The sequence below is a fragment of the Pungitius pungitius genome, chromosome 12 (assembly GCF_949316345.1).
Source record: "Pungitius pungitius chromosome 12, fPunPun2.1, whole genome shotgun sequence".
NCBI lineage: Eukaryota > Metazoa > Chordata > Actinopteri > Perciformes > Gasterosteidae > Pungitius > Pungitius pungitius.
This window is the reverse complement of record NC_084911.1, coordinates 4,018,420-4,035,425: the sequence shown is the minus strand read 5'-3', so window position 1 is coordinate 4,035,425 and position 17,006 is coordinate 4,018,420. Positions and strand designations below refer to the sequence as shown.

The following is a 17,006-nucleotide window of genomic DNA, read 5'->3' as shown; positions in this document are numbered from 1 at the left end:
GACGCCTTTCTGCCACACACACACACACACAAACACACACGCATACTGCTCATCCGCCCCCAAACCGCTAAACCGTTAAAGTTGCCCCCATCTCCAACGGGTTGGGAGTGCAAAGTTCCTCTTCTTTTCTCTTCACGGCGAGTACTTTCTCCTCCTACCAGCTGCTGCGTGGGCGGCAGGCATGAGTGTGGCGATAGAGGATTGCACAATCCTCAACCGTCCCCCTCCCCCCCCCCCCCCCAGTGCAACCATCAGCAGACACGACATGAGTCAAACTCATTGGAACTGAGAGTGTGTCGGGTCTGGCGGGGACTCGTCTGCTCCCACTGTGCTGTCTACGATGAGCAGTGAGGGGGCCCTTTCCCTGATGTCACTCTGCCAGGTAGGACTGCCACGAATCACCACCTGCTCACTGGTCTTTGAACTGAGGGGGGGGGGGGAGGGGGGGGAAGATTGAAGTAAAGCTCTGAATCATTAGTTTGTGTTTTTCCATTTCCATCTTTCCCCTGAAGCGGTGAATTTATGAAGAAAAAGCCGGGCTGGGTCACACTGACAAGGATTATTATCTAAACCTGCCTACACCATGGTTTAAATCGTGTTGCAACAGTGATATTTAAACAATGTTGAAATGAAGAGGGATCAGATTTAAAACCTCTCCAACAGTCAACTCTTGATCAACAGATGTGATTGAAAATGAAGGTGCGGCGCATTAATAACATTTCAGCAGAGGGGTGTGTGCGAGGCCCCCTCGTCGACAAACCGAAGGCCCCCCCCCCCGCAGCGCTTTTGTCACCCCCGCAGCAATCGGAGCAGAGGAAGAGAGGCCGCGTTTGCTCCACTGCATCTTCGCATAAAACACCACGTACAACGTACACGAGAGGAAGTGGCACTTTCAAAATGGACCGGGGTATTCGGGGAGGTTTGGGCAAATTACCAGAGTTCCCTGTAGGAGGTCCCGGGGGCACCGAGTCGGAAGCCCTTCTGAGAAACATTGGTTTCACCTTGTGTTGTTTGGGCAATGTTCTCCTCAGAAGAAGCCTGACCTTCCCTTCTGAGCCACCAGTCACGTTTCACCAGCAGGTTTTTCAACTTAATTCGTAGGTCTCAACGGGCATGCAAATGTTTTTATTTTCATTTGCTTAAGCAAACCTCTCCGTATCAATTCATTTCTACGACCTGGATTTACTCATTTCATCCTATTTCCGCTAAACCACACATCAAATCAAATTAGGCTTTGTTGTGTGTTATGAAGTCGCCGTGGTGATGCAACCACAATGCCTGAAGTATCTGGAGCAGAGCAGCTGGTGAGCTCCTATAATAAGTCCCGACAACATTATGCAGCTGGCGAGGGCTACCAAACCTCCAACGTATCACCACCAAACCCCTTTGTTATCATCTTATCACGGTCTTCCTATCCAGACACATGACATCATGGGCGACTTTGGCTCTCGGCGTAACGGCCGCGGAGACATTATTACCCCCGTCTTGGAGGCTCAGCCCTGATGAGTAACAAGCCCTCAATTACCTTCACCTCACCCTCATTACAACTAAACTCAGTCTGGAGGGATGAATGGGAGAAGAAGAAGAAGAAGAAGAAGAAGAAGAAGAGAAAAAAAAATCACAGCAAAACAACAAATTAAACATCACATGGGTTATTTCTCTTAACACCGGAGCACGTCTTCGTACTGCAGGGCTTTAGATATGCATGGGCTACTGCTCCCAGAGGGGGGGGGGGGGGGGGGAACCGGGCCGGGATGAGTTGTACAGTGTGGGCTCTGGACCACGCTGGGATCTGCTAGGAGGGAGGAAGTGAAGAGGTGGAACATCTGGACTTCATTTTCTGTGCTGGAGGGAAAAGGTCCAAAAATAGGATTTAAAAGAAGAACCAAAAAAAAGGATTTTCCATATTAATTGCTGTCCAAAAATCAACTTCACTCTCGTACGTCTACCCGGAGCCTCGCGGCACTTTGTGGCTGTGTGACGTTTCCATACGCTCTCCTGCGTGGGTGGGTGTGTGTGTGTGTGTGTGTGTGTGTGTGTGTGTGTGTGTGCGTGTGTGTGAGCGCGTAATTGTGTGCGCGCCTCCCCGACGCTCATGTGGAGCTGTTGTTCCCACAGAGCAGCCAGAAGGACAATACAAGGGGCTGCTGGATTAGAACGACAAAAGAGAAAGTGCTGCCTCCAAGTAGAAAGTCTGGCTCTCGTCGATCCTCGTTACTTCTTCTTCTTCTTCTTCTTCTCCTTTTGAATCAGCGCTCAGTCGACTGACCCTGAGACGGTTTCCGCGGTTGCGCACAGACCGGTATGGATTTACCAGGGACTAGACGAGACACGCCGCCGAGTCCCCCACCGAAGTTTTGATTGTCACCGCTTGCCTCTCGGAGCCCGGAGCGGGGGGTGGGGGGGGAAGACACCAGACTTTGACGCAGCGTTTTGTGGAGACCACGCGCGAGGACGTTTTTTTTATAATTGTTTTTTTTGGAGACACTTATTTGTTTGTTTTTTTTTGCTCTGTTGCAGCTCTCTCCTGCATCTCTCATGGGGTGAGTAGAACGCACTCGGTGTGACAGTCGGCATGTTCTGCGGCAGCCTAACAAAAGGATCCGATGTGATCTCCATGCGCTTTCACGTTAAATGGGTCGGTTTCGATTCGGGCGTGGGGGGGCGGGGGGCTTTTGTGTTGTTAGTTCATAACTATCGGAAAGTGTGCGATGACGCGCAAAGTGTTGAAATGTGCCGTTGGCGCCTCCAACGCCTTTTGACAGCGGAAAGATCAGCGCGCGGCGACAATGCAGCGCGCCGCGTTTTCAATGAGTAACAGTTTGCGGCGTTAAATATTAACACCACTAGGTTTACATTTGTCGATCCTTGGGGGCGAGGGGGGGGGGGGGGGTGTGAGTGTGTGTGGGGGGGGGGGTTGCATCATATGCTGAGTGTGTATCTGTTGTTGGAGGTTGAGTTGCGTACACACACTCACTCACACACACACACACACACACACATTTCCTTGGAGCCGTTGCGCAGCCCGCTGTGCCCCCCCCCCCTTCCACCCCCCTCCCCCTCTGACCCCTTCGATGCTGTTGGGGCTTGTTCATCCGTCACTCTAAAGAAGGCATTGTGTTGAAAGGATGTATTAATAAGACAAAAGCCCCCATTATCCCCAGTGTGCCGGAGTTAATCTCGCGGGGCCGAGGACGCGCCACAAAAACACACTGCGGCGCCTTGTTGTCAGAGACGTAGAATGAGCAAATATTAGAGGAGCGATCGCAATCCTGTGGAGGGTGAATTCAGGTATATTGGCACAGGCTGTGGTAAAGCTATTGGGTGCTAATACACTGCCTGGGACTAAAGTCACGTGACGCTGACGTGGGTGACATCACGCAGGGGAAGTAAAAGGCTCTTTCCTACTGCTGTCCCACATGACCCCCTGAATTCAATCCTGTTGTAGACCAGGCTCGGGCCTTTGTCCGACCCGTTCCCTTATCGCCGCTGTAGGGGGTGAGCGAACAGCAGGTGGTTCCTTGTGTCTCGCTGAGTGGACCCCGCGGGGGGGGGGGGGAGAGGGATACACAGGTGTCAGCGGCCCAGCCACCAGGGCATCCTGTTGTGGGAGAATCCTCAAATCACAACGAGATAAGGTGATAAGGAGGAGGAACTGATGTTTATTGCCCAGATAAAAGCCCCATCCATCGTCCTCGTGTGTCCCCGTGGATGCCCCCGGTCCGGGCCGGGCCGCGCGTCGCCCCGTCTCGTTAGCGGGTCGGTTTGGAGACCTTTTGGTGGCTTTATCTCAAGCCCCGAGCCGAGGTTTACGGGGCGTCAAACCAAAGTCTCAAATGCACACGGATGCGGCAAAGCCCGCCGAGCTAATGACCAGCAAACAAACCTCACTGTGATAACATCAGTGGTGGTAGAGGGGGGGGGGGTCGAAGAGGAAGGGCGCTCTGCAGCATTAGGCGAGGATTGTCAAGTGCTGAGGGCCCTGTCAGCAGCTCCATTGACGCCGGTGTTGTTAAGGGAGCAGCTTGGTTTGTTCAGGGCGGTGCACGCCCCCCCCCCTCCTTTTTGGACTCAGATGTTTCCCCCCAGCATGCTTTGGAGAGCTTAGAGAACGGGGCGGGATGCAGCCAGCCGGTCGGTCGGCCCGGCCGGCCCGTCTGCCTTTTGGGTCAAAGTGGCCGCGCGGCTCATTGCACCGGAAGAAAAAGCTCCACCTGGGCCAGAAGTAACCCCCCCCCCCGCCCGGGAGGTCACGTCTCCAGCCGCCCGTGACATCATGAGTTGAGGGTCTGCGCTCAGCGGCCCTGCTTTTCCTCCACGAGACGGCCGGCGTAATCGGACCCCTCTCAGCGGGGGGGGGACTTCCAGGGACTGCATGGGAAATGAGGACAAATAGATGGGTTGAATAAATAAACAGAGGTAAAAGGGCACGGTCGAATAAATAAATGAGTGGTCATTCAGCGCTGGGAACTGGATTTGCGAGAACTAAACGAAACTGGTCACCGGGGGGGAGGGGGTGGAGGGGGTGGATGGATGGATGGACGGACGGATGTGTGGGTGGTGTCGGCCCTTGAAGGAACGCTCGGGTTTCAGCTCAGCCCCCCGAGAGTGAAGCAGCAAGGAGGGTTTTCCTTTGGTTGCCTGCACTCCGGACTCCATTCAGCCAATCCCGTGAGGTCAGAGACACGTGACTTTCAGAGATAAGGAGCCATGGCAGATCACATGTGTCCATACATTCAGAGCTTTTCTCCACCAATACCAATAGAGTTCTGCGGGTGGGGTGGGAGCCATCTGTGTCCCAGTGAATTCCTGCTGGTTCTCCCCCCTTCAGCTGAAAAACACTTTCTTTGGGTGTGGCGGCAGAAGCAAAATAAACGCCTTCTGTTCGCGAGCTGCCCGAGCGCAAGTCACAACACACAGCTGACGGCGTGTGGCGGCTTTCGCGGGCCCGGCGCTTGGCGAGTGTCCCGGGGTCGGAGGAGCGAATGTGGCGTCCTCCGGGCCTCCTGCCCGTTTTTTTTCTTTTTTCTTTTTCGCGAATGCGAATGTTTCACTGAAGGTCACTGAAGGGCGTTTTGCCTGTAAAGTAGGAGAAAAACACATGCGCTATCCGTCTCCCCCCCCCTTTCCCCTTGTCAGTGGTGCTCCGATACTCTTGTAAACATTTACATGATGATATTTGCCGAAGACTCTTCTGGGAAGGCGTTTCACCCAGATGGCAGAAATCATCAGCTCTTAAGTCTCCTGTTACATTCCGCTGATGCTTGTAGCAGCATGCCAGGGTTTCTTAACGCTTTAAGGCCTGTTCTTCTTCTGTCACATTTCGGCCCCCCTCGTTCCGATCCGATGCCGGTTGGTAATGATGCTGCAAATGTTTTTTTTTTATTTATTTTTTTTATAGCATTGGCTGTGCAACGTTAACGCTCCACGGTCAGGAAGGCAGCGCGACAAGTAGATTCAAGACGAGCTTTGTGGTTTCTGCTGCAGCTTTGGAGGAAGACGGCTGCACGCTGCAGCCTCTGCTTGGGTGCAACGTGATTTATGAACTGGACGCGGGAGAAGCTCGCGCTGTCTGTCCCACCGCTTAATGGGTTTCTCACGTTGTGGTTTCCCGATTTCTGGAAATTCTCCGCACTCGCTCTGGAACCCTCTCGGAGCAGGTACACGAGAAGAGGCTGTGGGTTTCTATTTTGAGTCGTTTTATTCTTCTTCTTCTTCTCTCTTGGAAGCCTTTGTTATCCACTCAGCTTTGTTTGTGCAGCTGGAGAACTCAGCAGGATTACTTCAACACCCCACCTCCCCAGATCCAAAAGTGAGCTTGGAAGGGTTTTCTTGGATTTTGAATTTCCCCATGCAGCCAGTTCGTTTAGTCTGGAACCGAGAGTTAGCTTGATCGCCTCCTAATGAGCTCTGTCGAAGCTCCCTAATCACTGGCAGACTTCAAACTGTTCAGTCGCAAAAAAGCTATTAAGATTGTTTATTGTGTTGAAGGCCTCGGCTTCGGTCCTTCCAGGCTGAGAGACACGATGGAACTAAGCTGCAGCCAAACCTAAGCCGGGTCACGACAAAGGTCAGACCGCTCCATCGGAAAAACGCACTGATTGAGGAGGAGTGGAATCTGTTTACTCAGAATCACTGTGACAACTGGTCCTACGTGTCCGTGCTCGAGTGACTGGTGTCGAGGTTAAAGTCAAGTAGCGGTTGTCTCGTAGACTTCGCAGGAACTCTTGAAAGTTCTGTTTTGTTAGTTTCGAAAAATGTGCCTCCGCAACCCCCCCCCCCCCCCCTCCCTCCCCCTCAGCGCAGGCCAAGGCTGAGTCAAAAGCAAAGCCACTTGTAGTGTGGCTGTTTCTTTTTTTTTTTTGTAATGTTTTAGTTGTGTACTGTAGCCAAGAAATAAAAGTGACATGGGATCACTTGAACACTTTGGGAGGCTGGTTGTGTGTCCCCGGGTCCATTTCTGAAGCACATCCACCGGTCTCTGGTTGTGTCGGCGCCGCAAAAAAAAAACACTTTTACACTTTAAGAAAGAATTTTTTTTGAAAAAGAAACAGCGTCCTCCTGCCAGAGATCCACTTTTTTGGAGAGAAAAAAACGATTTAATAAAAAGGAAATTCTTTAATTGTATAAGAAGAACAACTGTGGACACAACAAGGTTCCCTCTCCAGGCAACCGTGGGGTTTCTCCAACAACACAACTGTTGCGGGTGTGCGTTTGCCCAGTGGAGCCCGGAGCGGTTTCCCCCCGCTGGACCACGGCGGGCCTCCATCAACCCATCATCTTATCGAGCGATCAGGTGCCGCCCGCTGTGGTTGACGCCGTCTTTCATCGCGCCCCGTGCCCCGTCCCCCGTCCCCCGTCCCCCACAGACGTCCCTGTTCACTGTCCCCTGTACTGAGCGACCACGAGCTCTGGGGAACTGGAGAAGGGGGGGCGGGGTTCAAGGTGTAGAATGGGAGCAGGGAGCCGCGGACAAAAGGGGAGCCGAGGAGGGTTCAAAGCCGTTCACCGGGGAGGGGGGAGAGGGGGGGGGCTCATTGTACAGACAACGACTCGGGAAGGTGTGAAAAGGGGGGCGGAGCGGCTGAAACTTGAAACGACCCGAAGTTTAGTTTTTCAAGCCGCTAACACTGACCCGCGTATGCACGAACCCACCAGGCCGCTTGAGTTACTCAGCAAATCTCGTGCATGCTGCAGAAAAGCATACTTGAATATTAGCGCGTTGCTCGTCACGGTTTGGTGTAGTGCGGTTTATCGTCAGTAACGCTATTGGACGCGTTTTCTGACTGATCTGGTTATAAGAAACCCGAGTGCTGATGGCTGTAATGAAGTGTTTAACAGGGCACCATAAGAACACATCTGCCCCCAGATGTGCGCTAAATAAAGCCTTCTTCTTGCCCTGCATTTAATCACCTCTTTGTGGCCTCGTCTTTTGATGTCCGCGGTGGAGTTAAAAATATATATATATACGAGCTGCAAATCCGGGGGGGGGGGCATGAAAGCGAGATATGCAAAATAAAGCCACATAGAAACTGGATTAATTTGTCAGACGGTGACTAAAGTTGACAGGGATGGTCCGAGGATGAAGGTATTACAGTAATTGCCTCTCAGGCGCCACCCTTAGAGATTCCCAACCCCCCCCCCCCAGCAGCATGGAGCAGACTGGGGGCCTGGGGGGTGGGGGGTGTCTGCGGGTTACGGCTCCTCGGGCTGCATGATGCCCTTTTTTTTTTTTAAATTTCGTTTTTTAACGCAGCTCTTTGTCTCCAGCGCCTCTCGCTGCCACTCTAAGAGCCACGAGCCGAACGGCCGCCCATTAACAAAACGCTGCGAAGTCTGCAGGGATGAACCCAACAGAGAAAAAAAAAAAAAAAAAAGAGAAAAAGAGAAGAAGACAGGAAAAGACAAAAAAAAGTGACTTAACTGTGTCGAGAAGAGGCTGTACCCAAACTGTCACACAGTCTGACGAGCGAAAGGGTAATCCCTAATTAAACGATGGTATTGAGGACACCCACCCTCCTAATATCCAGCAGCTTATACGCAGTTTCAATGAACCGTGTCACCGCCTCATAACGGACAAATAGGAATCAAATAAAAACACAGGGTGAAAACTAAAAGGTCCCGAGGCTGGTACTTCTCCATTTTTCTCCGTTTTAGTGGTCGTAAAATGGGATGTAATTCGTATGACATCGCAACGACTAAATTACTTGCGTTTTTCTTCCTGTGTTAAACGGCTGGTTCCCCTGGTTGAGTTCCTCTCCCCCCCCCCCCCCCCCCCCCCCCCCCGCTGTCTCCTATCTGGACCTGTGCAAGTAACAGCGATACTGAAAGCGCCTCCCTGCCTACTTGTTTGTACTAAAATCACAGATCCTGGCGTCTTATTTTTTCCCTCCCTCCTCCGTTCTCTGTGAAGTCGACGCCAGAGTGACTCACACTCTCCGCTGGATTTTTACTACGCAGATTTTGGACGTTTGGGAAATGTCAGTAAAACATCTGAAAGTATCTGAACCAACATTCTTGGCAATCTGAGACAGAAAAGAAAGGAGGGGGGGGTTGGGGGGGGGAGAAATAGCAGTGGCAGCTCTCCTGAGGTCTTGGGGTGAATGCATTTCCTATTTGGGTAACTCGTTGATAAGCGCAATAGGAAGTCGAGGTGGCCGATGAGAGGCACGTCCCCGAACCCTCCGCCCAGCTGGGCATTTTCACTCCACTGTTTCGGGTTATCAGCAGGCTTGTCGGCGGGGGGGGGAGGCGTGCAACAGGGATAACGGTGACCGCTGAAGATAAGTTCCGGCCATCTTTGTTTTGTCTTTTTTTGGGAGCTGCTGCGGGTTCATTTTGACCTGGCAGAGGCCTCTCTTGGTGAAATCTATTCCCGAGGCTGAGCGATATTGGCGTCGGGTCCAGGCGGCGTCATGTTGAAACCATCTACTCCGAAAGCCCTGGCGGTATTTTAGAAGGAGCCAGATGCGAGCGGCAGAGGGGGAGGAGGTCCACCTAAGAAAAAAAGGCCCACCTAGAGATGAATTACAGACCAATACCTCCATTAATGGTCTGGGGAAACCAAGCAGGAAGGAACAAATCGTCCTGTGTGACGGATGAACAGAAGAACAGACTGGTGGGTCGCAGAGGGCCCAGGAAGTCACTGAATCTCCTTAAACAGGACAGTTGACATGATTTAGGAGCCTTGTGTTATAGTCTCATACTGCCGGCATTTATTTTAGAGCAGATTCTGTGGAGGGGTGTGTGTGTGTGGGGTTGGGGGCGGGGGGGGGGGGGGGTGGCTGGATTGTTGCCCTGTTGCCACCACAGCGACTCATGAGCAGGGAGGGTGAAGGCCAGGTGGAGGGAGATGAAGTTCCAGGATGTGACAGACCACAGAACTGCTCGGGTGATCCGTTTTTATGTAAACAGTCATTAAACACATTTCAACGCAAACGACTACTGGCAACTGTCTGACTCAAGGTCGCTCGTCCGCTCTTATCTAGATGTGTGCGCGTGCGTGTGCGTGTGTGTCTGTGTGTGTGTGTGTGTGTGTAAACATAAACATGGACGTGGCTGTGTGGAGGGAAAAGAAACTTTCCCCTCAGAGAAAGCAGAGGCGCAGTGTAGCAGGTGATGTAATGGGGCAAAGTGAGGGGAGAGGGGGGGGGGGGGGGGGGGGGTGGGGGGCGTCGTCTGCTTTTTAGACGCTGTGCTAATTGGGGCTTATCAGGTGTTTCTAGGGGCGGGGAAAAGGCTTTTGTCGAGCCGTCAGAGCCCTGATGGAGAGGGGAACTCTGCCACTTGTTGGGGGATTAGGAGAAAACCAGAGACAGCTTTCAGCATTTTTTTTTTTTAAATCGTCTTGCGGGACGATCTGTGCAGCAGTTTGCGTGTGAAAGGTGAGCTGGGAAAAAAACCGAAGTGAGCGCTGACACACCACAGGAGGCGGCGTGCACGTCATTTCCCTTGAAACGGCTGCTTTGGCGATGATGAGATTCGATCAGCGTTCTGATAGGATATCCTGTCTCAGGTGTCTGCTGGCACCTGTGTCCATGGTTGTCTCTTGCATCACCTCGTCTGCTGTGCGCTTAGACTCGCTGTGTAATCCAGACAGGATATCATGGTGTTTTGCTCGCTTTCACACCTTCACGCTTTCTGCATAAAAAAAACATTTGTGAAACCACGACGTTCCATCGTGTCTGAAAGTTTTTGAGGTTCACAAAATCTACACGAATTCACAAAGTAGTCAATAGAAAGACTTTAAAATGATTGAGATTGCATAATTAATGGAATCGAAATTTAGAAATTATCGTGAAGTTGCATAAACCTTCAATGCAGAAGTGATTTCAAATGTGTTTTCAGCTGAATTGATTGAATGTGTGTGCAGGTATTGGAACTTTAGATCAGTAGTATAGTCAATATGTTTCTATATATTCTTCTAAACCAGTGGTTCTCAACTGGTCTGGCTCCAGGACCCACCATCACCCCTGAATGACAAGCCGCGACCCAAATCGAGGAACATTCTCAACATCTCAAATGTATTCAAAATCAAGTTCTTAAGCTGAATTTTATATTCAGGATGTTTAATTGTCCTAAAAACCCAAAGTCTCCCCCTTATCAGAATGGTTTGACCCAACCTGGCACATGCTGCTGAAAACATGGACGGACGAGCCAGCAAAAAAACCTACACTCCACTGCATTAAAAAAGTCCCTTCAAAATAAAATCACAGGATGATTTTTTTTTTTTTTTTTTATTCTAATTTTTATTTTCCCATGCAAAGGCCCGCGATCCACTAAAAACGAGGCCAGTTGAGAATCACTGTTCTAAACTATGATTCAGCACATACATGCAGAATACTGCACTCCATACCGTAGCATGAATTATTCCCATAACATACCACGGTCTAATTTTTTTTTTATGCGTTTGTGCAGCTGTGAGCCGTCAAATTGTTGCTGTGAAGGAAAGGCGCCACATGCCTTGATTTTATCCATGTGTTGTGTCTTCTCTGAAGAAGGGGGGGGGGGGGGGGTGGTGTTGTGTACCAGGAAGTCTCCACTTCTAACTCGACCAATCACCGTGGAAACACCTGATCGGCACACGGGGGCGGCGGGTAGAGGCGCAGGGCGGGGCCACGGGGAAACAGTGCTGTCGGCAAACCAGCCCGGCAGGTTCTTTACACACACTTACACACACACAAACACGCACGCACACTGAAATCCCTGTGATCCCAGACACCGAGGGCCCGCAGGTGAAGGGACGCCTTCGGGCTGTCTGCGGGAGGAAGATGGAGCGGCGGCGGCAGCGGCGGCGCATCTTTCTCTGAGCCGACAGCAGAGATCATTATAGGCTGCCGTAATGGAACCTGATGTAATTACCCCGGTGCAGATGCCCCACGTGCTCAGCCTCAAGCCTCCAATTTGAGTCTATTAATGGAGCTGAAAAAGGGATGGGGGGGGGAGGGGGGGGGAGGCGGGCTGCCCTGATGCAGCAGTTCTGATAAGCGAAGGCTCGGCTGTAGACACGCTGCGCTGCAGCTGCAGCGGCCAGATGGAAATGTGTGCGGCTCCATTATTAAGGCCGAAGGGAGGCTATTGTTCTTTGTTTTCCGGCCGCAGGAAACGGCGTGCTGGTCATTTGCCGGCCGTGTGTGTCTAACCTGGGGAATGCAGCGCGGCCACCACTCCATGCATCTGGTCACATGGAGGGGTCCGTGGACGTCACAGGGGTGTCTCAGATTCCAGCCCTTTGTGTCCAGATGCCGTTCCACATGCATGCCCTCCGCCCTGGGCTTTGTCTCTCCTCGCCGCCTCTCGTGTCTGGAGCAGAAGCCCGGCGGAACGGGGGGCGAGGTTCAAGACCCAATTCCCACTAAAGCTTTGCGGTTGTGGGCGAGGTGCGGGAGATGAACAGGGTTAGGTTTCCCCCCGTGGAGGCGGCCTGCACGGGGATCCTGTTGCTTTTGACAGGTCGAAGACACCTTCTCCACCTCTAATTCCCAGAGCCTTGAACTCTCTTTTGTTTGGGCTTGGTTCTCCTTGAGTGGAAGAGCTCTCGGAGCAATTTCAAGCCACAAAAGTGGTTCACAAGGTTTTTGTTCATTTGTTTGGCTGCGTCATTATACGAACACTTCATCGGTTCCTAGGTGCTTTGGTTTTAAACTTCTTTTTATTTGATTAGACCTTGTAAAAAATTGCTTACAAATGCACATTGATCACCATGGGATTTTTCATTCCTTTCTTTCCTCAATTTAACTGTAGATTTCTTCTAATCCTTTGGTCTTTGAAATGTCAAAAAAACTTGACCTTTGGCCGCCCACTTTGAGGAAAATATGTATCACCTTGTCAACCAAGTGTTGAGTGGTATGTTTTTTTTCTCCAATCCCCCAGTATTTTCAGTTTAATGCAAAAAACAGAGAAACTCAGGAACGCGTCATGTCTGACACCAGCATTTGACAGGTCTTTACCTCAGAGAGCCACGGAAACTCCCTGCCTTTCCTCTGTCTGACTCGCCGTGCTCTGGTCGGAGGTTTTGAGATCCAAGGGCTACGTCCGAGTTTCAAGAGGCGGCTTACCGGGGTGGAAAAGTTTGCTCGCCCGCAACAATGGCGTGTGTTGACAGCCCGAGTGCTCGGACGGGGTCGGTGGAATGTCCCTTTTGTCCCTTTTGTCAGTGTTTATTCTTCCACCTGAAGATGATCCCTTCCTGCACGGCTTCACCAGCTAAAAGAAAAGGGAATTCATCCCCTCACAGTGAATTTAAGTTTACCCAAAGAGCTCTTGTAACTATTACTAGAACTCACTATTACTTTCCGTTCCTCTTAGACCGCGACGAGCTGCCACTGTTTCCTGCGTGGGTGTTCGGTTTGGGATCAGCGTGTTCCCCCTCTTTTACTTTCAATGCCAACGCGCCAGCTCTTCATTTTTGATTAGATCGGCTCGGCTCTTTTTGAAGTGTTCATAATCAGGTCGCCGCCTGGTAACGTCGTTTTGACTTTGCTTTTGCGAGAAAAAAAATCTGGTTTGTCGCAGTTTATTTCCTGCGTGTGAGTGACTTTCCCCTGTCGGTAACCCTTCTCTTCCTTCTCCGTGTCTGCAGGTGACCCACGTAGAGCTCTTAAGACGCGACTGTGGGACAGGCCGTCTCCCCCCCCCTCAACAGTGTGAATGAATCTTTGCCGTAAAGCCGCTGTGCTCTGCCACCCTGTCACCATGAAGAGCAAGTACTCCCAATACTACAACCAGAGCCTGATCCACGCCTACTACGCCTTTGCTAAGAACATGAGCACCCAGGAGCTGGACAAGCGCATCGAGAGCAAGAAAAAGCTCAACAGCCTGGACATCGTCATCGTGGTCCTCTGCACCGTCATCATCCTGGAGAACCTGCTGGTCCTCATCGCCGTCTGCCGCAACAAGAAGTTCCACTCCGCCATGTTCTTCTTCATCGGCAACCTGGCCTTCTCCGACCTGCTGGCGGGCTCCGCCTACATAGCCAACATTTTCCTGTCGGGGTCGAGGACCTTCGACCTGATGCCCGTGCAGTGGTTCATCCGGGAGGGCACGGCGTTCATCGCCCTGGCGGCTTCGGTCTTCAGCTTGCTGGCGATAGCCACCGAGCGCTACATCGCCATCACCAAGATCAAGGTGTACGGCTCCACCAAAACCTGCCGCATGTTCCTCCTGATAGGAGCCTGCTGGGTCACCTCCATCCTGCTCGGAGGACTTCCCATCATCGGCTGGAACTGCATCAACGACCTCCCCGAATGCTCGGCCGTGTTGCCGCTGTACTCCAAGAAATACATCCTCTTCGTGGTGACCATTTTCAGCCTCATACTGCTCTCCATCGTCATCCTCTACGTGAGGATCTACTTGCTCGTGCGCCACAGCCAGCAGGAGGCGACCACCCAGGCGTCCGTCGCCCTCCTGAAGACAGTCACGATAGTGCTGGGCGTCTTCATCATGTGCTGGCTGCCCGCTTTCACCATCCTCCTCCTGGACACGTCGTGCAGGATGCAGTTCTGCCCCATCCTCTCCAAGGCGGAATTCTTTTTCGGCTTTGCCACCCTGAACTCGGCGCTCAACCCCGTGATCTACACGCTGCGCAGCAAGGACATGAGGAAGGAGTTCCTGCGCGTGCTGTGCTGCTGGGGGGTTCTGCACAGCGGGCGGCCAGCCGACCGCTGCCTGGTGCCTCTGAAGAGCTCCAGCTCTCTGGAGCACTGCACCATCAAACACGAACATCAGACCACACCGATCATGCAGGACTGTACCAGCGTCTGATACGGTGCAAAGACATCAGAGTGCGTGTGTGTGTGTGTGCGTGTGAGTGAGTGAGAGAAGTGGCGCTGTGATGCAGAGATGTTTAAAAAAAAAAAAAAAAGATGCTCTGGACTGAGATGCCTGACGAGGCTACAAAGCGGCCTTTTTCTTAGTACAATCAGAGTTGTGTCAATTCACAATCTGCATCCAATCCTTTGCAGCGGGTGTTAAGACACGATGCTTTGTGGGAGGAGGGAACCGGTTCAGCAGGAGGGTACTGTCAGAAATGTGAAGAGAGCTTTTTTTTTTTTTTTGGGGGTACTCTGGTTAAATAATGTGGAGCTGCAAACCATCGCCATGTAAATACTTTCTAAACATGTAAACCAAAATTAGAAACAAAACAATACTGTAGTTATGGTGAATTGTTTTGGGCCCTCCAGCCATTGTAGCTATGCAAAGCTTGCAAAGTTGCACTTTGTAGTACACTGTTGTCCTCCGTTTCACTCTCGTGCACTGATATGTGTAAACATCAGGCAGCCCCCCCCCGATCCATCACTTGTGATCAACTCCTCTGAAGCCAAGTTACCACCAGCAAACCAGGGCTAGTTACTTCCTCATATAACCTTGCTTAAACCATTTGAATAACTACAACAAACTTACATAATCTGATTACATTTAATGCATGAAATTCTAACTTATTTGTAAGAGCTAATGTACGTGTGATATATTCCAGCTTCCATCACTAACGCCGCTTCCCTCATCCGTTCCCATAGTCTGTCCCTCTTTGCTTTTTTCTGTTGTCTTTCGTGTCCCAACAGTTTCCGTTGAGGAAGGCCTAATCAGAAAGCACATTTCCTGAAGTGAGTTGGCACCGATGCGCTTCACTCGACGTCAGCTGTCCAGCGGCTTTGACTAATGGGGCCCGACGTCCCGCCGGTGTTGTAGCAACGTGGCGGCAATGCGCCGTCTCCGTTAGTGCCTTCCCGCCCCTGGGGGGAAAATTAGGCTGAATGTATGTATGAAGTGTTTGGGGCAGGTTGCTCCGTTGTGGACAGTATTATCGGTCATCCTTATGAATGAATTACCAAGTCATTGACGAGCAGAGAATGGGATGAACAGGGTAGGTCACTCTCACTGTGAAGTCTTTCGAAAGCACCCTGAACAAAAGAAAAAAAACTCAACAATGTTGTGAACATCCTGGTTTAATTTGCTGGCCATATGCCGATGTGCAGCTAAAGATGTAAACACGTCTCATCTTTCCAAAGACCCCCCTCCTCCTCCTCCTCCACCTCCTCCAACAAAATACAAGAAGATCCGGTTCCAAATGCACAGAGGGGGGGCGGGGGGGAGTGTTCCCCCTGGGAGGTCACCTTCATTCTCGTCTTTAACATCCTACAACATGTCACTTCCTCCCGCCACAGGAAGTCCTGTTTTTCATTGTCCCGTTCCTGTTGTTCAGGGTTACACTAACCCTTTTCCTGTGGACATGCATTTAAATCTCCCTCGCTTGTTTTTTGATATTGACATTCAAATTTAGATGACCAAGTAGAAATGGTGAAAAGCACTTTGGCAGCTTCAGTGATGTTTGCTTTCCCGAGTTTTTTTTTTTTTTCTTCAGATGGAGAAGGTGTTTTGAACTGTGTACCTGTCCCTTCATTGTGTTGCTTGACTCTGTGATGTTTTATAGTAAATACATGAATAACTATGTATGTATGTATGTATGCATTTTTGTACAGTATGTATGATTTGTGTTGTTTGAAATGTCTCGTGTGCAATAGCCTTTTGTGTCCAATAGCACGCTGCCTGTGTTAAATCGGTACAATCTGAAACACTAATGTAGGTACAACGTTTTGTTCATTGCATTCCTTTTTTATAAAATAAATGAAATACTGAAAGAAATCTTAGTGTGTTTGAGTTTAACCCTGATTTGCAAGCTACTGAAATGCAGCTGTGAATTCTCTGCAGGTCCTGAGATGCTTCCCTATTGTGGCTGCATCTGAGAAGTATTCCAAATGGAGCATTTAATCCAAACATGCTCTGACATGGTTTGAAGAACACTAGCTTCAACACGACAGCCTGAAAGGGTACATGCATGCTTTTACTTGGCCATTAATCATGGATCTTTTACCTAATAAAACCGTTTAATTGCTTAAAGGCCAAAGCAAGACAGCGCTATGGTGGGAAGTCTGAGGGAAGCATAGCGTAAAGCCCGGGAGAGGTTTTCGGGGTGAGGGGAGAGACTGACTTGTAGTGGCCTTGGGGGAGTTGGGCTTGTTTCCTGTCAGACATCCAGGATTCCTGGGTGGGAACGCTGGCTGAATCAGCCCCAGGAGGCTGCGCTGCCGGGACGACTGCCAAGGCTTTCCAGCGCGCTGCAGGATATGACATCAGACTCCGAAACCTGAGGTGAAGCTGTGTATACAAAAACATGGAAGTCAGCACACTAGACGTATGTGGGGATGTCGCTGCATAGAGAACATTAAAAATAAAATAGACGTGGAGATCAGAATGACAAACATATTCAAAAATCTCCATTAGATTAAGCAAATATAACACACACACACACTACTAAACTGATTTAAATCATCGCTCAATAATGACTTTGTGACGTCTGTGGATTTCTACTGATTTTTTTGTGATTGGAACTGGCAGTGAATGTAAACACGTTAGATTTGTATGTACAATATAACGCAGAGGATTCTCACCCATCTATATGATAACATGAAAAAATACTCACATTTACTCGTAATTGACGACATACTGCC

General features: G+C 50.6%; 1 protein-coding gene across 2 annotated transcripts; it reads left to right on the top strand.

Annotated features, from left to right (window-relative positions):
* The first annotated feature begins 301 nt into the window (after positions 1–301).
* On the top strand, positions 302–15,529 carry s1pr2 (sphingosine-1-phosphate receptor 2). Of its 2 annotated transcripts, none has more exons than XM_037475912.2 (2): positions 302–382; positions 13,082–15,529. In XM_037475912.2, the coding sequence occupies exon 2, from the start codon at positions 13,150–13,152 to the stop codon at positions 14,260–14,262; it is 1,113 nt and encodes a 370-aa protein (XP_037331809.1). In that variant the 5' UTR covers positions 302–382; positions 13,082–13,149; the 3' UTR covers positions 14,263–15,529. The 2 variants fall into 2 exon arrangements, with proteins under 2 accessions (XP_037331809.1, XP_037331808.1); XM_037475911.2 differs by lacking the exon at positions 302–382 and adding an exon at positions 2,038–2,543.
* The last annotated feature ends 1,477 nt before the right edge of the window (positions 15,530–17,006 follow it).